A 20,737-nucleotide genomic window follows, 5' to 3' on the forward strand; every position below is an offset into this window, starting at 1 on the left:
GATAGCTTTCAGTTTAGCTAGGTTAACGTCGTTAGTCCTTTGGCTAGGTAACTTTCCGTTAGCTAGCTAAGTTAGTCGAGGATTGTTGCTAAAGTTATGTAACTAGCTAGCTAATTTGCTAGCAGTTAATTACATATCTAACTACATTGCTAACTTGGCTAGCTTTGTATTTTGTCGACATGTTGACAGACTGCATCATGACATGTTTTTGGTAACATTACACAGGTCAGAAAGAGAAGGCGAAGTTTGCCCCGCTGGTGCCCCGTGAGAAGAAGCCAGGGCATGGAGAGAAAGGAGGGGGAAAAGGGAGTGAGAATAAGTGGAAAGGAGAGGGGGGTGGAAATAAGGAGAGAAACATTGATGTAGGAAAGAAGACAGGAGAATCATGTGAAGGAGAGAGAGGAGTAGAGAGCAAGGGTAAGGCCTCTGGGTTAGAGAAGAAAAGAGGAGAACGGATGAAGAAAGAAGGGAAGAAGAAGACGCCAGATACAGAAAAAGTGAGGGCTGCAGATGAAGGGGTTCCCCAGCAACAGGAAGGTAAAGGAGAGAGAGGAGGAGGAGAGGGAGTGAAGGAGAATAAAAAACAGAAAAATAAGGAAGACCTATCCAGGAAGGAAACAGATAAAGGGAAGGAGGGAATGAATGGGAAAAAGAAGAAGAAAGAGAATGAGAAGGTCAGGAAGGAAGGGAAAGAGACAAAAAAGAAGAGACCGAGGGATGAGACAGAGAGCAATAAGGTAAGAGTAGAGAATATTTATTGTGACAGGAATACAGTTAGTGTTCCTTACTTAACCAGTAGTCATACAGTTAGTAGGCCTTACTTGGCCAGTAGGGTACAGTTAGTAGGCCTTACTTAACCAGTAGGATACAGTTAGTCGGCCTTACTTAACCAGTATGATACAGTTAGTAGGCCTTACTTAACCAGTAGGATACAGTTAGTAGGCCTTACTTAACCAGTAGTAATACAGTTAGTGTTCCTTACTTAACCAGTAGGATACAGTTAGTGTTCCTTACTTAAACAGTATGATACAGTTAGTAGGCCTTACTTAACCAGTAGGATACAGTTAGTGTTCCTTACTTAACCAGTAGGATACAGTTAGTGTTCCTTACTTAACCAGTAGGATACTGTTAGTGTTCCTTACTTAACCAGTAGGATACAGTTAGTGTTCCTTACTTAACCAGTAGGATACAGTTAGTGTTCCTTACTTAACCAGTAGGATACTGTTAGTGTTCCTTACTTAACCAGTAGGATACAGTTAGTGTTCCTTACTTAACCAGTAGGATACAGTTAGTGTTCCTTACTTAACCAGTAGGATACAGTTAGTAGGCCTTACTTAACCAGTAGGATACAGTTAGTAGGCCTTACTTAACCAGTAGGATGCGGTTAGTAGGCCTTACTTAACCAGTATGATATAGTTAGTAGGCCTTACTTAACCAGTAGGATATAATTAATAGGCCTTGCTTAACCAGTAGGATACAGTTAGTAGGCCTTACTTAACCAGTAGGATACAGTTAGTGTTCCTTACTTAACCAGTAGGATACAGTTAGTGTTCCTTACTGAACCAGTAGGATACAGTTAGTGTTCCTTACTTAACCAGTATGATACAGTTAGTGTGCCTTACTTAACCAGTATGATACAATTAGTAGGCCTTACTTAACCAGTAGGATACAGTTAGTAGGCCTTCCTTAACCAGTAGGATACAGTTAGTGTTCCTTACTTAACCAGTAGGATACAGTTATTAGGCCTTACTTAACCAGTAGGATACAGTTAGTAGGCCTTACTTAACCAGTAGGATACAGTTAGTGTTCCTTACTTAACCAGTAGGATACAGTTATTAGGCCTTACTTAACCAGTAGGATACAGTTAGTAGGCCTTACTTAACCAGTAGGATACAGTTAGTGTTCCTTACTTAACCAGTAGGATACAGTTAGTAGGCCTTACTTAACCAGTAGGATACAGTTAGTACGCCTTACTTAACCAGTAGGATACAGTTAGTGTTCCTTACTTAACCAGTATGATACAGTTAGTGTTCCTTACTTAACCAGTAGGATACAGTTAGTACGCCTTACTTAACCAGTAGGATACAGTTAGTAGGCCTTACTTAACCAATAGGATACAGTTAGTAGGCCTTACTTAACCAGTAGGATACAGTTTGTAGTCCTTACTTAACCAATAGGATACAGTTAGTGTTCCTTACTTAACCAGTAGGATACAGTTAGTAGGCCTTACTTAACCAGTAGGATATAGTTAGTGTTCCTTACTTAACCAGTAGGATACAGTTAGTGTTCCTTACTTAACCAGTAGGATACAGTTAGTGTTCCTTACTTAACCAGTAGGATACAGTTAGTGTTCCTTACTTAACCAGTAGGATACAGTTAGTGTTCCTTACTTAACCAGTAGGATACAGTTAGTGTTCCTTACTTAACCAGTAGGATACAGTTAGTGTTCCTTACTTAACCAGTAGGATACAGTTAGTGTTCCTTACTTAACCAGTAGGATACAGTTATTAGGCCTTACTTAACCAGTAGGATACAGTTAGTAGGCCTTACTTAACCAGTAGGATACAGTTAGTGTTCCTTACTTAACCAGTAGGATACAGTTAGTAGGCCTTACTTAACCAGTAGGATACAGTTAGTACGCCTTACTTAACCAGTAGGATACAGTTAGTGTTCCTTACTTAACCAGTAGGATACAGTTAGTGTTCCTTACTTAACCAATAGGATATAGTTAGTGTTCCTTACTTAACCAGTAGGATACAGTTAGTGTTCCTTACTTACCCAGTAGGATACAGTTAGTAGGCCTTACTTAACCAGTAGGATATAGTTAGTGTTCCTTACTTAACCAGTAGGATACAGTTAGTGTTCCTTACTTACCCAGTAGGATACAGTTAGTAGGCCTTACTTACCCAGTAGTAATACCGTTAGTTGTCCTTACTTAACCAGTAGGATACAGTTAGTGTTCCTTACTTAACCAGTAGTATACAGTTAGTGTTCCTTACTTAACCCGTTGGATACAGTTAGTAGGCCTTACTTAACCAGTAGGATACAGTTAGTACGCCTTACTTAACCAGTAGGATACAGTTAGTGTTCCTTACTTAACCAGTATGATACAGTTAGTGTTCCTTACTTAACCAGTAGGATACAGTTAGTAGGCCTTACTTAACCAGTAAGATACAGTTAGTAGGCCTTACTTAACCAATAGGATACAGTTAGTAGGCCTTACTTAACCAGTAGGATACCGTTTGTAGTCCTTACTTAACCAATAGGATACAGTTAGTGTTCCTTACTTAACCAGTAGGATACAGTTAGTAGGCCTTACTTAACCAGTAGGATATAGTTAGTGTTCCTTACTTAACCAGTAGGATACAGTTAGTGTTCCTTACTTACCCAGTAGGATACAGTTAGTAGGCCTTACTTACCCAGTAGTAATACCGTTAGTTGTCCTTACTTAACCAGTAGGATACAGTTAGTGTTCCTTACTTAACCAGTAGTATACAGTTAGTGTTCCTTACTTAACCCGTTGGATACAGTTAGTAGGCCTTACTTACCCAGTAGTAATACAGTTAGTTGTCCTTACTTAGTACTCCTTAATTAGCCAGTAGTAAGTATGACAATGCTATAGTGTAGTTTGATGTAAGCCAGGGGGATGTGCTAGCAAGGGCATGTGTATATAAACGTGGTATGTTCCAAATAAACAGTGGGGGTATGCCGTACCGGTAAACATCAGCCTAAACATCACAATAATGAAAGCCAAATTAAAAGGTATTACACCATTATTTATCATTACAGCATGTCAGAGGCATGACGAATGACTGAATAGACTAGAAAACAGGTGGTGTAGCCTACGCTCCAAAATGCCATGTGGTTCATGAGAACACAGAAATTATACCGACACCGAGATGTGCGCAGACAGCAGTGGACATCAATTCTGGCTTCATGTCATTACACTTTGTGGTGTTTTGTGTAACATGTGTCTCTTTCCAGTCACCACTGTTTGGAGGCTGGACTTTTGTAAAATGTAAAATAAATAATGTGTGACATTAGATGGGTGTAATGTTTACAGATTATTAGGGTTGTGGGAGGGGGGGTTGACTGCGGAGATTATGTGTATGGGGGGGGGGGGGCAGAGATGACTTGGCTGGGCTAGGATGGCTGGAGTCTTTGGCCATTTTTGGGGCCCTCTGACACTGCCTGGTATAGAGGTCCTGGATGACAGGAAGCTTGGCCCCAGTGATGTACTGGGCCGTACACACTACCCTCTGTAGCGCCTTGCTGTTGGAGGTCGAGCAGTTGCCATACCAGGCGGTGATGCAACCAGTCAGGATGCTGTCGATGGTGCAGCTGTCGAACCTTTTGAAGATCTGAGGACCTATGCCATATATTTTCAGTGTCCTGAAGGGGAATAGGTGTTGTCGTGCCCTCTTCACAACTGTCTTGGTGTGTTTGAACCATGATAGTTTGTTGGTAATGTGGAAACCAAGGAACTTGAAGCTCTCAAATTGCTCCACTACAGCCCGTCGATGAGAATGGGGGCATGCTTTGCCCTTCTTTTCCTGTAGTCCACGATCATCCCCTTTCCTTGATCACATTGAGGGAGAGGTTATTGTCCTGGCACCACACTTCCAGGTCTCTGACCTCCCTATAGGCTCATCGTTGTCAGTGATCAGCGTGTGTTGTTACCTAATCTTACCACCTGGGGGCGGCCTGTCAGGAAGTCCAGGATCCAGTTGCAGAGGGAGGTGTTTAGTCCCAGGGTCCTTAGCTTAGTGATGAGCTTTGTGGACACAGTGGTCTTGAACACTGAGCTGTAGTCAATGAACAGCATTCTCATGTAGGTGTTCCTTTTGTCCAGGTGGGAAAAGGCAGTGTTGAGTGAGAGTTACAAAGAAAAAGCCACATCTCAGACTGGCCAATACAAATAAAATATTAAGATGGGCAAAAGAACACAGACATGGACAGAGGAACTCTGCCTAGAAGGCCAGCATCCCAGACTCGCCTTTTCACTGTTGACGTTGAGACTGGTGTTTTGAGGGTACTATTTAATGACACTGACAGTTCTGTGAAGGGAGTAGTACACAGCGTTGTACGAGATCTTCAGTTTCTTGGCAATTACTCACATGGAATAGCCTTCATTTCTCAGAACAAGAATAGACTGACGGGTTTCAGAAGAAAGGTATTTGTTTTTGGCCATTTTAAGCCTGTAATTGAACCCACAAATGCTGATGCTCCAGATACTCAACTAGTCTAAAGAAGGCCAGTTTTATTGCTTCTTTAATCAGGACAGCAGTTTTCAGCTGTGCTAACATAATTGCAAAAGGGTTTTCTAATGATCAATTAGCCTTTTAAAATGATAAACTTGGATTAGCTAACACAACGTGCCATTGGAACACAGGAGTGATGGTTGCTGATAATGGGCCTCTGTACGCTTATGTAGATATTCCATTAAAAATCAGCCGTTCCAGCCACAATAGTCAATTAAAACATTAACAATGTCTACACTGTATTTCTGATCAATTTTATGTCATTTTAATGGACAAAAAATGTGCTTTTCTTTCAAAAACAAGGACAATTCTAAGTGACCCCAAACTTTTGAACAATTATTTGATGGCCCTCCCTCTTTCCTGGCCTCTCTCTCTCTACTTCCCTTTCTCTCTCCCTCCTGTCCCGACTTTTTCTTCATTCTCTCTCCCTCCTCTATGAGTTGAGGATGGACACAATTGACCACAGTCCTGCCAATTAAAAACAGTTGGCATTAGCATGCCTATGTAGAAGCATGTGTTAGCTTAGCATTTGTTAGCATTACCATGAAGATGAGGAGCATATACACTCACTTTTTAATCAGTGCACCAAACCTGTAGTTCTCTCTCTCCTCCCTCCAGGTGCTCCATCTAACAGACAGTCAGTATGATGATATATTTGATAGTGCTACGGCTCTGGAGACACCTGTAGACAACTGTCTGGGTGGGTAACTAACACTACCACAACAACTGTCTGGGTAACAATCTAACACTACCACAACAACTGTCTGAGTGGGTAACTAACACTACCACAACAACTGTCTGGGTGGGTAACTAACACTACCACAACAACTGTCTGGGTGGGTAACTAACACTACCACAACAACTGTCTGGGTAACTAACTAACACTACCACAACAACTGTCTGGGTGGGTAACTAACTAACACTACCACAACAACTGTCTGGGTGGGTAACTAACACTACCACAACAACTGTCTGGGTGGGTAACTAACACTACCACAACAACTGTCTGGGTGGGTAACTAACACTACCACAACAACTGTCTGAGTGGGTAACTAACACTACCACAACAACTGTCTGGGTAACAATCTAACACTACCACAACAACTGTCTGAGTGGGTAACTAACACTACCACAACAACTGTCTGGGTGGGTAACTAACACTACCACAACAACTGTCTGGGTGGGTAACTAACACTACCACAACAACTGTCTGGGTAACTAACTAACACTACCACAACAACTGTCTGGGTGGGTAACTAACTAACACTACCACAACAACTGTCTGGGTGGGTAACTAACACTACCACAACAACTGTCTGGGTAGGTAACTAACACTACCACAACAACTGTCTGGTTGGGTAACTAACACTATCACAACAACTGTCTGGGTGGGTAACTAACACTACCACAACAACTGTCTGGGTGGGTAACTAACACTATCACAACAACTGTCTGGGTGGGTAACTAACTAACACTACCACAACAACTGTCTGGTTGGGTAACTAACACTCTCACAACAACTGTCTGGGTGGGTAACTAACTAACACTACCACAACAACTGTCTGGTTGGGTAACTAACACTCGCACAACAACTGTCTGGGTAACTAACTAACACTACCACAACAACTGTCTGGGTGGGTAACTAACACTACCACAACAACTGTCTGAGTGGGTAACTAACACTACCACAACAACTGTCTGGGTAACTAACTAACACTACCACAACAACTGTCTGGGTGGGTAACTAACACTACCACAACAACTGTCTGAGTGGGTAACTAACACTACCACAACAACTGTCTGGGTAACTAACACTACCACAACAACTGTCTGAGTGGGTAACTAACACTATCACAACAACTGTCTGGGTAACTAACACTATCACAACAACTCTCTGGGTGGGTAACTAACACTACCACAACAACTGTCTGGGTGGGTAACTAACACTACCACAACAACTGTCTGGGTAACTAACACTACCACAACAACTGTCTGAGTGGGTAACTAACACTACCACAACAACTGTCTGGGTAACTAACACTACCACAACAACTGTCTGAGTGGGTAACTAACACTATCACAACAACTGTCTGGGTAACTAACACTATCACAACAACTCTCTGGGTGGGTAACTAACACTATCACAACAACTGTCTGAGTGGGTAACTAACACTATCACAACAACTGTCTGGGTAACTAACACTACCACAACAACTGTCTGAGTGGGTAACTAACACTATCACAACAACTGTCTGGGTGGGTAACTAACACTATCACAACACCTGTCTGGGTGGGTAACTAACACTATCACAACAACTGTCTGGGTGGGTAACTAACACTACCACAACAACTGTCTGAGTGGGTAACTAACACTACCACAACAACTGTCTGGGTAACTAACTAACACTACCACAACAACTGTCTGGGTGGGTAACTAACACTATCACAACAACTGTCTGGGTGGGTAACTAACACTATCACAACAACTGTCTGAGTGGGTAACTAACACTACCACAACAACTGTCTGGGTGGGTAACTAACACTACCACAACAACTGTCTGGGTGGGTAACTAACACTATCACAACAACTGTCTGAGTGGGTAACTAACACTATCACAACAACTGTCTGGGTGGGTAACTAACTAACATTATCACAACTGTCTGAGTGGGTAACTAACACTATCACAACAACTGTCTGGGTGGGTAACTAACACTACCACAACAACTGTCTGGGTGGGTAACTAACACTACCACAACAACTGTCTGGGTGGGTAACTAACACTACCACAACAACTGTCTGGGTAACTAACTAACATTACCACAACAACTGTCTGAGTGGGTAACTAACACTATCACAACAACTGTCTGGGTGGGTAACTAACACTATCACAACAACTGTCTGGGTAACTAACTAACACTACCACAACAACTGTCTGGGTGGGTAACTAACACTATCACAACAACTGTCTGGGTAACTAACTAACACTACCACAACAACTGTCTGAGTGGGTAACTAACACTACCACAACAACTGTCTGAGTGGGTAACTAACACTACCACAACAACTGTCTGGGTAACTAACTAACACTACCACAACAACTGTCTGAGTGGGTAACTAACACTACCACAACAACTGTCTGAGTGGGTAACTAACACTATCACAACAACTGTCTGGGTGGGTAACTAACACTACCACAACAACTGTCTGGGTAACTAACACTACCACAACAACTGTCTGGGTGGGTAACTAATACTACCACAACAACTGTCTGGGTAACTAACACTACCACAACAACTGTCTGGGTGGGTAACTAACACTACCACAACAACTGTCTGAGTGGGTAACTAACACTACCACAACAACTGTCTGGTTGGGTAACTAACACTATCACAACAACTGTCTGGGTAACTAACTAACATTACCACAACAACTGTCTGGGTAACTAACTAACACTACCACAACAACTGTCTGGTTGGGTAACTAACACTATCACAACAACTGTCTGGGTAACTAACTAACACTACCACAACAACTGTCTGGGTGGGTAACTAACACTACCACAACAACTGTCTGGGTAACTAACTAACATTACCACAACAACTGTCTGAGTGGGTAACTAACACTATCACAACAACTGTCTGGGTGGGTAACTAACACTATCACAACAACTGTCTGGGTAACTAACTAACACTACCACAACAACTGTCTGGGTGGGTAACTAACACTATCACAACAACTGTCTGGGTAACTAACACTATCACAACAACTGTCTGGGTAACTAACTAACACTACCACAACAACTGTCTGAGTGGGTAACTAACACTACCACAACAACTGTCTGGGTTGGTAACTAACACTGTCACAACAACTGTCTGGGTAACTAACACTATCACAATAACTGTCTGAGTGGGTAACTAACACTACCACAACAACTGTCTGAGTGGGTAACTAACACTACCACAACAACTGTCTGGGTAACTAACACTATCACAATAACTGTCTGAGTGGGTAACTAACACTACCACAACAACTGTCTGGGTGGGTAACTAACACTATCACAACAACTGTCTGGGTAACTAACTAACACTACCACAACAACTGTCTGGGTGGGTAACTAACACTATCACAACAACTGTCTGGGTAACTAACTAACACTACCACAACAACTGTCTGAGTGGGTAACTAACACTATCACAACAACTGTCTGGGTGGGTAACTAACACTACCACAACAACTGTCTGGGTAACTAACACTACCACAACAACTGTCTGGGTGGGTAACTAACACTACCACAACAACTGTCTGGGTGGGTAACTAACACTATCACAACAACTGTCTGGGTGGGTAACTAACACTATCACAACAACTGTCTGGGTAACTAACTAACACTACCACAACAACTGTCTGGGTGGGTAACTAACACTATCACAACAACTGTCTGGGTAACTAACTAACACTACCACAACAACTGTCTGAGTGGGTAACTAACACTATCACAACAACTGTCTGGGTGGGTAACTAACACTACCACAACAACTGTCTGGGTAACTAACACTACCACAACAACTGTCTGAGTGGGTAACTAACACTACCACAACAACTGTCTGGGTTGGTAACTAACACTATCACAACAACTGTCTGGGTAACTAACACTATCACAATAACTGTCTGAGTGGGTAACTAACACTACCACAACAACTGTCTGAGTGGGTAACTAACACTACCACAACAACTGTCTGGGTAACTAACACTATCACAATAACTGTCTGAGTGGGTAACTAACACTACCACAACAACTGTCTGGGTGGGTAACTAACACTACCACAACAACTGTCTGTGTGGGTAACTAACACTACCACAACAACTGTCTGGGTAACTAACACTACCACAACAACTGTCTGGGTAACTAACTAACACTACCACAACAACTATCTGGGTAACTAACTAACATTATCACAACTGTCTGGGTAACTAACACTACCACAACAACTGTCTGGGTAACTAACACTATCACAACAACTATCTGGGTAACTAACTAACACTATCACAACAACTGTCTGGGTGGGTAACTAACTAACACTACCACAACAACTGTTTGAGTGGGTAACTAACACTACCACAACAACTGTCTGGGTAACTAACACTACCACAACAACTGTCTGGGTAACTAACACTACCACAACAACTGTCTGGGTAACTAACACTACCACAACAACTGTCTGAGTGGGTAACTAACACTATCACAACAACTGTCTGGGTGGGTAACTAACACTACCACGACAACTGTCTGGGTGGGTAACTAACACTACCACAACAACTGTCTGGGTAACTAACACTACCACAACAACTGTCTGGGTAACTAACACTACCACAACAACTGTCTGGGTAACTAACTAACACTACCACAACAACTGTCTGGGTAACTAACTAACACTATCACAACAACTGTCTGGGTGGATAACTAACACTATCACAACAACTGTCTGAGTGGGTAACTAACACTACCACAACAACTGTCTGGGTGGGTAACTAACACTATCACAACAACTGTCTGGGTGGGTAACTAACACTACCACAACAACTGTCTGGGTGGATAACTAACACTATCACAACAACTGTCTGTATATCTTTATTCTCGTTACAGTTACATACACTTAGGTTGGAGTCATTAAGACTAGTTTACATACACTCAGGTTGGAGTCATTAAAACTAGTTTACATACACTCAGGTTGGAGTCATTAAAACTAGTTTACATACACTTAGGTTGGAGTCATTAAAACTAGTTTACATACACTCAGGTTGGAGTCATTAAAACTAGTTTACATACACTTAGGTTGGAGTCATTAAAACTAGTTTACATACACTTAGGTTGGAGTCATTAAAACTAGTTTACATACACTCAGGTTGGAGTCATTAAAACTAGTTTACATACACTTAGGTTGGAGTCATTAAAACTAGTTTACATACACTTAGGTTGGAGTCATTAAAACTAGTTTACATACACTTAGGTTGGAGTCATTAAAACTAGTTTACATACACTTAGGTTGGAGTCATTAAAACTAGTTTACATACACTTAGGTTGGAGTCATTAAAACTAGTTTACATACACGTAGGTTGGAGTCATTAAAACTAGTTTACATACACTTAGGTTGGAGTCATTAAAACTAGTTTACATACACTCAGGTTGGAGTCATTAAAACTAGTTTACATACACTGATGTTGGAGTCATTAAAACAATTTTTTCAACCACTCCACAAATGTCTTGTTAACAAACTATAGTTTTCTCAAGTCAGTTAGGACATCTACTTTGTGCATGACACAAGTCATTTTTCCAACAATTTTTTACAGACAGTATATACAGTTGAAGTCGGAAGTTTACATACACCTTAGCCAAATACATTTAAACTCTGTTTTTTACAATTCCTGACATTTAATAAAAATCCCTGTTTTAGGTCAGTTGAGATCACCACTTTATTTTAAGAATGTGAAATGTCAGAATAATTGTAGAGAGAATTATTTATTTCAGTTTTTATTTATTTCATCACATTCCCAGTGAGCCAGAAATGTACATACACTCAATTAGTATTTGGTAGCATTGCCTTTAAATTGATTAACTTGGGTCAAACGTTTCGGGTAGCCTTCCACAAGCTTCCCACAATAAGTTGGGTGAGTTTTGGCCCATTCCTCCTAACAGAGCTGCTGTAACTGAGTCAGGTTTGTAGGCCTCCTTGCTCGCACATGCTTTTTCAGTTCTGCCCACAAATGTTCTATAGGATTGAGGTCAGGGCTTTGTGATGGCCACTCCAATACCTTGACTTTGTTGTCCTTAAGCCATTTTGCTACAACTTAGGGTCATTGTCCATTTGGAAGACCCATTTGCGACCAAGCTTTAACTTCCTGACTGATATCTTGAGATGTTGCTTCAATGTATCCACATCATGTTCCTACCTCATGATGCCATCTATTTTGTGAAGAGCACCAGTCCCTCCTGCAGCAAAGGACCCCCACAAGATGATGCTGCCACCCCCGTGCTTCACGGTTGGGATGGTGTTCTTCGGCTTGCAAGCCTCCCCTTTCTCCTCCAAACATGACAATGGTCATTATGCCAAACAGTTATATTTTTGTTTCATCAGACCAGAGGACATTTCTCCAAAAAGTACGATCTTTGTCCCAATGTGCAGTTGCAAACCGTAGTCTGGCTTTTTGATGGTGGTTTTGGAGCAGTGCCTTCTTCCTTGCTGAGTGGCCTTTCAGGTTATGCCGATATAGGACTCGTTTTACTGTGGATATAGATACTTTTGTACCTGTTTCCTCCAGCATCTTCACAAGGTCCTTTGCCGTTGTTCTGGGATTGATTTGCACTTTTTGCACCAAAGTTTATTCCTCTCTAGGAGACAGAACGCGTCTCCTTCCTGAGCGGTATGACGGCTGCGTGGTCACTTGGTGTTTATACTTGCGTACTATTGTTTGTACAGATGAACATGGTACCTTCAGGCATTTGGAAAATGCTCCCAAGGATGAACCAGACTTGTGGAGGTCTACAATTGTTTTCTGAGGTCTTGGCTGATTTATTCAGATTTTCCCATGATGTCAAGCAAAGAGGCAGTGAGTTTGAAGGTAGGCCTTGAAATACATCCACAGGTACACCTCCAATTGACTGAAATCATGTAAATTAGCCTATCAGAAGCTTCTAAAGCCATGACATCATTTTCTGGAATTTTCCAAGCTGTTTAAAGGCAGTCAACTTAGTGTATGTAAACTTCTGACCCACTGGAATTGTGATACAGTGAATTATAAGTGAAATAATCTGTCTGTAAACAATCGTTTTAAAAATGACTTGTGTCCTGCACTAAGTAGATGTCCTAACCAACTATAGTTGGTTAACAAGAAATTTGTGGAGTGGTTGAAAAACGAGTTTTAATGACTCCAACCTAAGTGTATGTAAACTTCTGACTTCAACTGTATCACTGTATCGTTTTCTCATACAAGAAGAGACTTGACCCTTCACAGTGGAAATTACCAAATATGTTACTCATTCAGAAGAATCACAGCAGTGATTGTAGGAGATGTTTAACTCTTTACCCTGCGGGTGAGCGTGTGTGTGTGTAGAGGATGCCAGAGCTGTGCTGAGTGAGGTGGAGTTACTGCAGGCCACCATTGACCAGGTCTCTCTCAGGTAAAACACCTTCACTAGGACCATAATGTGTAACTAGAGATGAAATAGGGGTTGTTTTGCTACAACGGTGTTTCTGAACAGGGAGGAGGAACAGCCTCCCAGGAGAGTGTCTGGTGAGAGAAAGACTGCAGCTTCCGGCTCACACACACAGAGGAAGAGGAAGAGAAGAAGGGAGGAAGAGGAAGACAGCGACTCCAGTGCAGAATGTGGGTATTTTATCCTCTATCTCTTCCTTATTCTCACTTTCTCTACCTCTCATTCTCTCCCTATTCCCCCCACTGTCTGTCTCCTATTTCCTCTTCGTTCTCTCTCCCCCCTCCTCACCCCCCTGTCCTCCTCTAGTTGATCAGTGGGTTCAGTGTAGTAGGTCTGTCTGTGGGAAATGGAGAAGAGTAGAGAGACACGTTGACCTGGCTGCCCTTCCCAGCGACTGGACCTGTATACACGACACAGGTACACACACACACCACCATACAGTGATTCGACCTCTGCTTACACTCAGCATCAGAAAATGTTGACATTGAACCAATGACATTTGGTTGACTTGTCAACAAACATGAATTCAATGTGAAATCAACAACAAATGTCACAATGTCATTGGATTAAAAAAAATATGTAATTCCCTTATGTTGATGACTATTTGCGAATCTGATTTCCAAGTGTATTCAACATCATCAAATGAATTTTTGCCCAGTGGGTATGTTGCATTTAATGTGTTTGTGTGAATGTGTAGGCCCTGGTCTCTGTGAGGCTACGGAGGACAGCTGGTCGGGACAAGAGTGTGATGTCATCAACAGCAGTCTGGTTCCTGGATCTCTGGTCTGGGCTCAACAGATTGGATATCCTTGGTACACTACACACATACTGAACACTATCCACACATGCTGAACAAACATACTAAACACTATCCACACACACTACACACACATGTAAAGACACCCCTTCAAATTAGTGGATTCTGCTATTTCAGCCACACCAGTTGCTGGCAGGTGTATACACTATATACACAGAAGTATGTGGACCCCCTTCAAATTAGTGGATTTGCCGTTGCTGACAAGTGTATAAAATCAAGCACACTGCCATCCAATCTCCATAGACAAACATTAGCAGTAGAATGGCCTTACTGAAGAGCTCAGTGACTTTCAACTTGGCACCGTCATAGGATGCCACCTTTCCAACAAGTCAGTTCATTACATTTCTGCCCTGCTTTCCCCGGTCAACTGTAAGTGCTGTTATTGTAAAGTGGAAACGTCTAGGAGCAACAACGGCTCAGCCACGAAGTGGTAGGCCACACAATCTCACAGAACGGGACGGCAGAGTGCTGAAGCGCGTAAAAATCGTCTGTTCTCGGTTGCAACATTCACTACTGTATTCTAAACTGCCTCTGGAAGCAACTGTTTGTCGGGAGCTTCATGAAATGGATTTTCAAGCCTAACATCACCATGCGCAATGTCAAGTGTCGGCTGGAGTGGTGTAAAACTCACCGCCATTGGACTGGAGCAGCGGAAACGCGTTCTCTGGAGTGATGAATCACGCTTCACCACCTGGCAGTCCAACAGACAAATATGAGTTTGGTGGATGCCAGGAGAACGCAACCTGCCCCAATGCATAGTGCCAACTGTAAAGTTTGGTGGAGGAGGAATAAAGGTCTGAGGCTGTTTTTCATTGTTCATGCCCCTTAGTTCCAGTGAAGGGAAATCTTAACAGCATACGAAGACATTTTAGATGAGTTTGGGGAAGGCCCTTTCCTGTTTCAGCATGCACAAAACGAGGTCCATACAGAAATGGTTTTTCGAGATCGGTGTGGAAGAACTTGACTGGCCTGCAAAGAGCTCTGACCTCAACCTCATCGAACACCTTTGGTAAGGTATTGGAACACCGACTGCGAGCCAGGCCTAATTGCCCAACATCCGTTTCCGACCTCACTAATGCTCTTGTGGCTGAATGGAAGCAAGTCCCAGCAGCAATGTTCCAACATCTAGTGGAAAGCCTTCCCAGAAGAGTGGAGGCTGTTATAGCAGCAATGTTCCTACATCTAGTGGAAAGCCTTCCCAGAAGAGTGGAGGCTGTTATAGCAGCAATGTTCCTACATCTAGTGGAAAGCCTTCCCAGAAGAGTGGAGGCTGTTATAGCAGCAATGTTCCAACATCTAGTGGAAAGCCTTCCCAGAAGAGTGGAGGCTGTTATAGCAGCAATGTTCCAACATCTAGTGGAAAGCCTTCCCAGAAGAGTGGAGGCTGTTATAGCAGCAATGTTCCAACATCTAGTGGAAAGCCTTCCCAGAAGAGTGGAGGCTGTTATAGCAGCAATGTTCCAACATCTAGTGGAAAGCCTTCCCTGAAGAGTGCAGGGGGGACCAACTCCATATTAATGGCCATGATTTTGGAATGAGATGTTGGATGAGCAGATGTCCACATAGTGTTGGTCATGGAGTGTACTTAACACACTACTTCTCCAATGCCATCATATTCCCAGTGTAATATAATTTAAACCCTCATTAGCCCTCAGGTGTTGATGCAGAATTCTGTGTTTTTCATGCAAGGAAAGAATATAAAACTCATATGAAATACCTTGCTACGTTTTGAAAACGCAGATCTAAAAATGCTCCTTATTGTAATTTGTGCTCGGCTTCAGACTAATTTTGTGCTTTGGTTGCATTTCTCCACTCAGATGAGAAATCTTTGAAAATTCCTTAATTCACAAATGGATTTTCTATGTTTAGCTACTTTTCTCTGGTGTCTATTTTTCTCCGGTAAAATGAACTTCAAGCTAAACATTAGGAATATGATGGCTACATTCCTTCTATGCTAAACATTAGGAATATGATGGCTACATTCCTTCTATGCTAAACATTAGGAATATGATGGCTACATTCCTTCTATGCTAAACATTAGGAATATGATGGCTACATTCCTTCTATGCTAAGCATTAGGAATATGATGGCTACATTCCTTCTATGCTAAACATTAGGAATATGATGGCTACATTCCTTCTATGCTAAGCATTAGGAATATGATGGCTACATTCCTTCTATGCTAAACATTAGGAATATGATGGCTACATTCCTTCTATGCTAAACATTAGGAATATGATGGCTACATTCCTTCTATGCTAAACATTAGGAATATGATGGCTACATTCCTTCTATGCTAAACATTAGAAATATGATGGCCATGCAATTTTTTTTAAATACCTTGCTTTCTCATTGTAAGCTCATTTACATTTAAATGTGTCAACATTTTTGTGGCTTCCAGCCAAACAGCCACTTCTGTTGTCATCTGATGAAAATTAAGCTATTTTTGGTGAAAGTGGTTCAGTGATGTATTTTCTGTCAAGGAAAACGATAGCTACACGTCCCTGATCACGCCATTGAATCAAAACAACACTGTTGACTTCAATATAAAATGCAGGTGAAATGGTTTAAAACACAGATTCTTTGATGGTCTGCGTTTTGAAAATGCTGATTTCTGGAATTTAGAATGAATGGACAAACTAGACACATGCTGTATAACCCACGAATAACCACTGTCCTGTCCTCCACTGTAATGTGGAGTACTGATTGTATTGACAATGTTATATTGATTCATTGATCCAGGTGGCCAGCGATAGTGGAGAGAGATCCAGACACCAAGACCTTCTGCCAGTTCAACAGGAATACTGACCTGTACCCTGTAAGATAAACACTGACCTGTACCCTGTAAGATACACACTGACCTGTACCCTGTAAGATAAACACTGACCTGTACCCTGTAAGATAAACACTGATCTGTACCCTGTAAGATAAACACAGATCTGTACCCTGTACCCTGTAAGATAAACACTGACCTGTACTCTGTAAGATAAACACTGACCTGTACCCTGTAAGATAAACACTGACCTGTACCCTGTACCCTGTAAGATAAACACTGATCTGTACCCTGTAAGATAAACACTGACCTGTACCCTGTAAGATAAACACTGATCTGTACCCTGTAAGATAAACACTGATCTGTACTCTGTAAGATAAACACTGACCTGTACCCTGTACCCTGTAAGATACACACTGACCTGTACCCTGTAAGATAAACACTGACCTGTACCCTGTAAGATACACACTGACCTGTACACTGTAAGATAAACACTGATCTGTACCCTGTAAGATAAACACTGACCTGTACCCTGTAAGATAAACACTGATCTGTACCCTGTAAGATAAACACTGATCTGTACCCTGTAAGATAAACACTGATCTGTACCCTGTAAGATAAACACAGATCTGTACCCTGTAAGATAAACACTGACCTGTACCCTGTAAGATAAACACTGATCTGTACCCTGTAAGATAAACACTGACCTGTACCCTGTACCCTGTAAGATACACACTGACCTGTACCCTGTAAGATAAACACTGACCTGTACCCTGTAAGATACACACTGACATGTACACTGTAAGATACACACTGACCTGTACCCTGTAAGATAAACACTGACCTGTACCCTGTAAGATAAACACTGATCTGTACCCTGTAAGATAAACACTGATCTGTACCCTGTACCCTGTAAGATACACACTGACCTGTACCATGTAAGATACACACTGACCTGTACCCTGTAAGATAAACACTGACCTGTACCCTGTAAGATAAACACTGATCTGTACCCTGTAAGATAAACACTGATCTGTACCCTGTAAGATAAACACTGATCTGTACCCTGTACCCTGTAAGATAAACACTGATCTGTACCCTGTAAGATAAACACTGATCTGTACTCTGTAAGATAAACACTGACCTGTACCCTGTACCCTGTAAGATACACACTGACCTGTACCCTGTACGATAAACACTGACCTGTACCCTGTAAGATACACACTGACCTGTACACTGTAAGATACACACTGACCTGTACCCTGTAAGATAAACACTGATCTGTACCCTGTAAGATAAACACTGATCTGTACCCTGTAAGATAAACACTGACCTGTACCCTGTAAGATAAACACTGATCTGTACTCTGTAAGATAAACACTGACCTGTACCCTGTAAGATAAACACTGACCTGTACTCTGTAAGATAAACACTGACCTGTACCCTGTAAGATACACACTGACCTGTACCCTGTAAGATAAACACTGACCTGTACCCTGTACCCTGTAAGATAAACACTGATCTGTACCCTGTAAGATAAACACTGATCTGTACCCTGTAAGATAAACACTGATCTGTACCCTGTAAGATAAACACTGATCTGTACTCTGTAAGATAAACACTGACCTGTACCCTGTACCCTGTAAGATACACACTGACCTGTACCCTGTAAGATAAACACTGACCTGTACCCTGTAAGATACACACTGACCTGTACACTGTAAGATAAACACTGATCTGTACCCTGTAAGATAAACACTGACCTGTACCCTGTAAGATAAACACTGATCTGTACCCTGTAAGATAAACACTGATCTGTACCCTGTAAGATAAACACTGATCTGTACCCTGTAAGATAAACACAGATCTGTACCCTGTAAGATAAACACTGACCTGTACCCTGTAAGATAAACACTGATCTGTACCCTGTAAGATAAACACTGACCTGTACCCTGTACCCTGTAAGATACACACTGACCTGTACCCTGTAAGATAAACACTGACCTGTACCCTGTAAGATACACACTGACCTGTACACTGTAAGATACACACTGACCTGTACCCTGTAAGATAAACACTGACCTGTACCCTGTAAGATAAACACTGATCTGTACCCTGTAAGATAAACACTGACCTGTACCCTGTACCCTGTAAGATACACACTGACCTGTACCCTGTAAGATACACACTGACCTGTACCCTGTAAGATAAACACTGACCTGTACCCTGTAAGATAAACACTGATCTGTACCCTGTAAGATAAACACTGATCTGTACCCTGTAAGATAAACACTGATCTGTACCCTGTACCCTGTAAGATAAACACTGATCTGTACCCTGTAAGATAAACACTGATCTGTACTCTGTAAGATAAACACTGACCTGTACCCTGTACCCTGTAAGATACACACTGACCTGTACCCTGTACGATAAACACTGACCTGTACCCTGTAAGATACACACTGACCTGTACACTGTAAGATACACACTGACCTGTACCCTGTAAGATAAACACTGATCTGTACCCTGTAAGATAAACACTGATCTGTACCCTGTAAGATAAACACTGACCTGTACCCTGTAAGATAAACACTGATCTGTACTCTGTAAGATAAACACTGACCTGTACCCTGTAAGATAAACACTGACCTGTACCCTGTAAGATAAACACTGATCTGTACCCTGTAAGATAAACACTGACCTGTACCCTGTAAGATAAACACTGACCTGTACCCTGTAAGATAAACACTGATCTGTACCCTGTAAGATAAACACTGATCTGTACCCTATACCCTGTAAGATAAACACTGATCTGTACCCTGTAAGATAAACACTGACCTGTACCCTGTAAGATAAACACTGATCTGTACCCTGTAAGATAAACACTGACCTGTACCCTGTAAGATAAACACTGATCTGTACCCTGTACCCTGTAAGATACACGCTGACCTGTACCCTGTAAGATAAACACTGACCTGTACCCTGTAAGAGACACACTGATCTGTACCCTGTACCCTGTAAGATACACACTGACCTGTACCCTGTAAGATAAACACTGATCTGTACCCTGTACCCTGTAAGATAAACACTGACCTGTACCCTGTAAGATAAACACTGATCTGTACCCTGTACCCTGTAAGATACACACTGACCTGTACCCTGTAAGATAAACACTGACCTGTACCCTGTAAGATAAACACTGACCTGTACCCTGTAAGATAAACACTGACCTGTACCCTGTAAGATACACACTGACCTGTACCCTGTAAGATAAACACTGACCTGTACCCTGTAAGATAAACACTGATCTGTACCCTGTAAGATAAACACTGATCTGTACTCTGTAAGATAAACACTGATCTGTACCCTGTAAGATAAACACTGATATGTACCCTGTAAGATAAACACTGATCTGTACCCTGTAAGATAAACACTGATCTGTACTCTGTAAGATAAACACTGACCTGTACCCTGTAAGATAAACACTGACCTGTACCCTGTAAGATACACACTGACCTGTACCCTGTAAGATAAACACTGACCTGTACCCTGTAAGATAAACACTGATCTGTACCCTGTAAGATAAACACTGATCTGTACCCTGTAAGATCAGTGGAAGTCTCCTATTATAAATGACTGAATGAAAACACTGGGGTAGTGTCTTTCATGTGAA

The 20,737-nt window shown here is 41.8% G+C and overlaps 1 protein-coding gene and 1 long non-coding RNA gene across 25 annotated transcripts in view; one reads left to right on the forward strand and one right to left on the reverse strand.

Moving 5' to 3' along the window:
• Nucleotides 1–20,737, forward strand: part of LOC110503296 (zinc finger CW-type PWWP domain protein 1) — a 46,821-nt gene that overhangs the window by 502 nt on the left and 25,582 nt on the right. For both annotated transcript variants that reach the window (XM_036958411.1, XM_036958410.1), the window contains exons 2-8: nt 226–737; nt 5,880–5,961; nt 13,372–13,438; nt 13,520–13,644; nt 13,781–13,891; nt 14,172–14,286; nt 17,034–17,109. In XM_036958411.1, coding sequence (XP_036814306.1) covers nt 226–737; nt 5,880–5,961; nt 13,372–13,438; nt 13,520–13,644; nt 13,781–13,891; nt 14,172–14,286; nt 17,034–17,109 — 1,088 coding nt within the window. The remainder of the gene's footprint in view (nt 1–225; nt 738–5,879; nt 5,962–13,371; nt 13,439–13,519; nt 13,645–13,780; nt 13,892–14,171; nt 14,287–17,033; nt 17,110–20,737) is intronic.
• LOC118942979 lies at nt 17,167–20,687 on the reverse strand. Of its 23 annotated transcripts, none has more exons than XR_005038729.1 (7): nt 20,529–20,687; nt 20,295–20,327; nt 19,688–20,124; nt 19,506–19,642; nt 18,320–18,553; nt 18,209–18,274; nt 17,167–17,426 (listed from the first exon to the last, which is right to left on the reverse strand). It is a non-coding gene; the product is annotated as an uncharacterized LOC118942979 (long non-coding RNA). The 23 variants fall into 23 exon arrangements; XR_005038731.1 differs by having other exon boundaries at nt 19,506–19,954; nt 20,014–20,124; nt 20,529–20,686; XR_005038722.1 differs by having other exon boundaries at nt 19,506–19,980; nt 20,014–20,124; nt 20,529–20,686.

Source organism: Oncorhynchus mykiss, chromosome 21, assembly GCF_013265735.2.
Source record: "Oncorhynchus mykiss isolate Arlee chromosome 21, USDA_OmykA_1.1, whole genome shotgun sequence".
Taxonomy (NCBI): domain Eukaryota; kingdom Metazoa; phylum Chordata; class Actinopteri; order Salmoniformes; family Salmonidae; genus Oncorhynchus; species Oncorhynchus mykiss.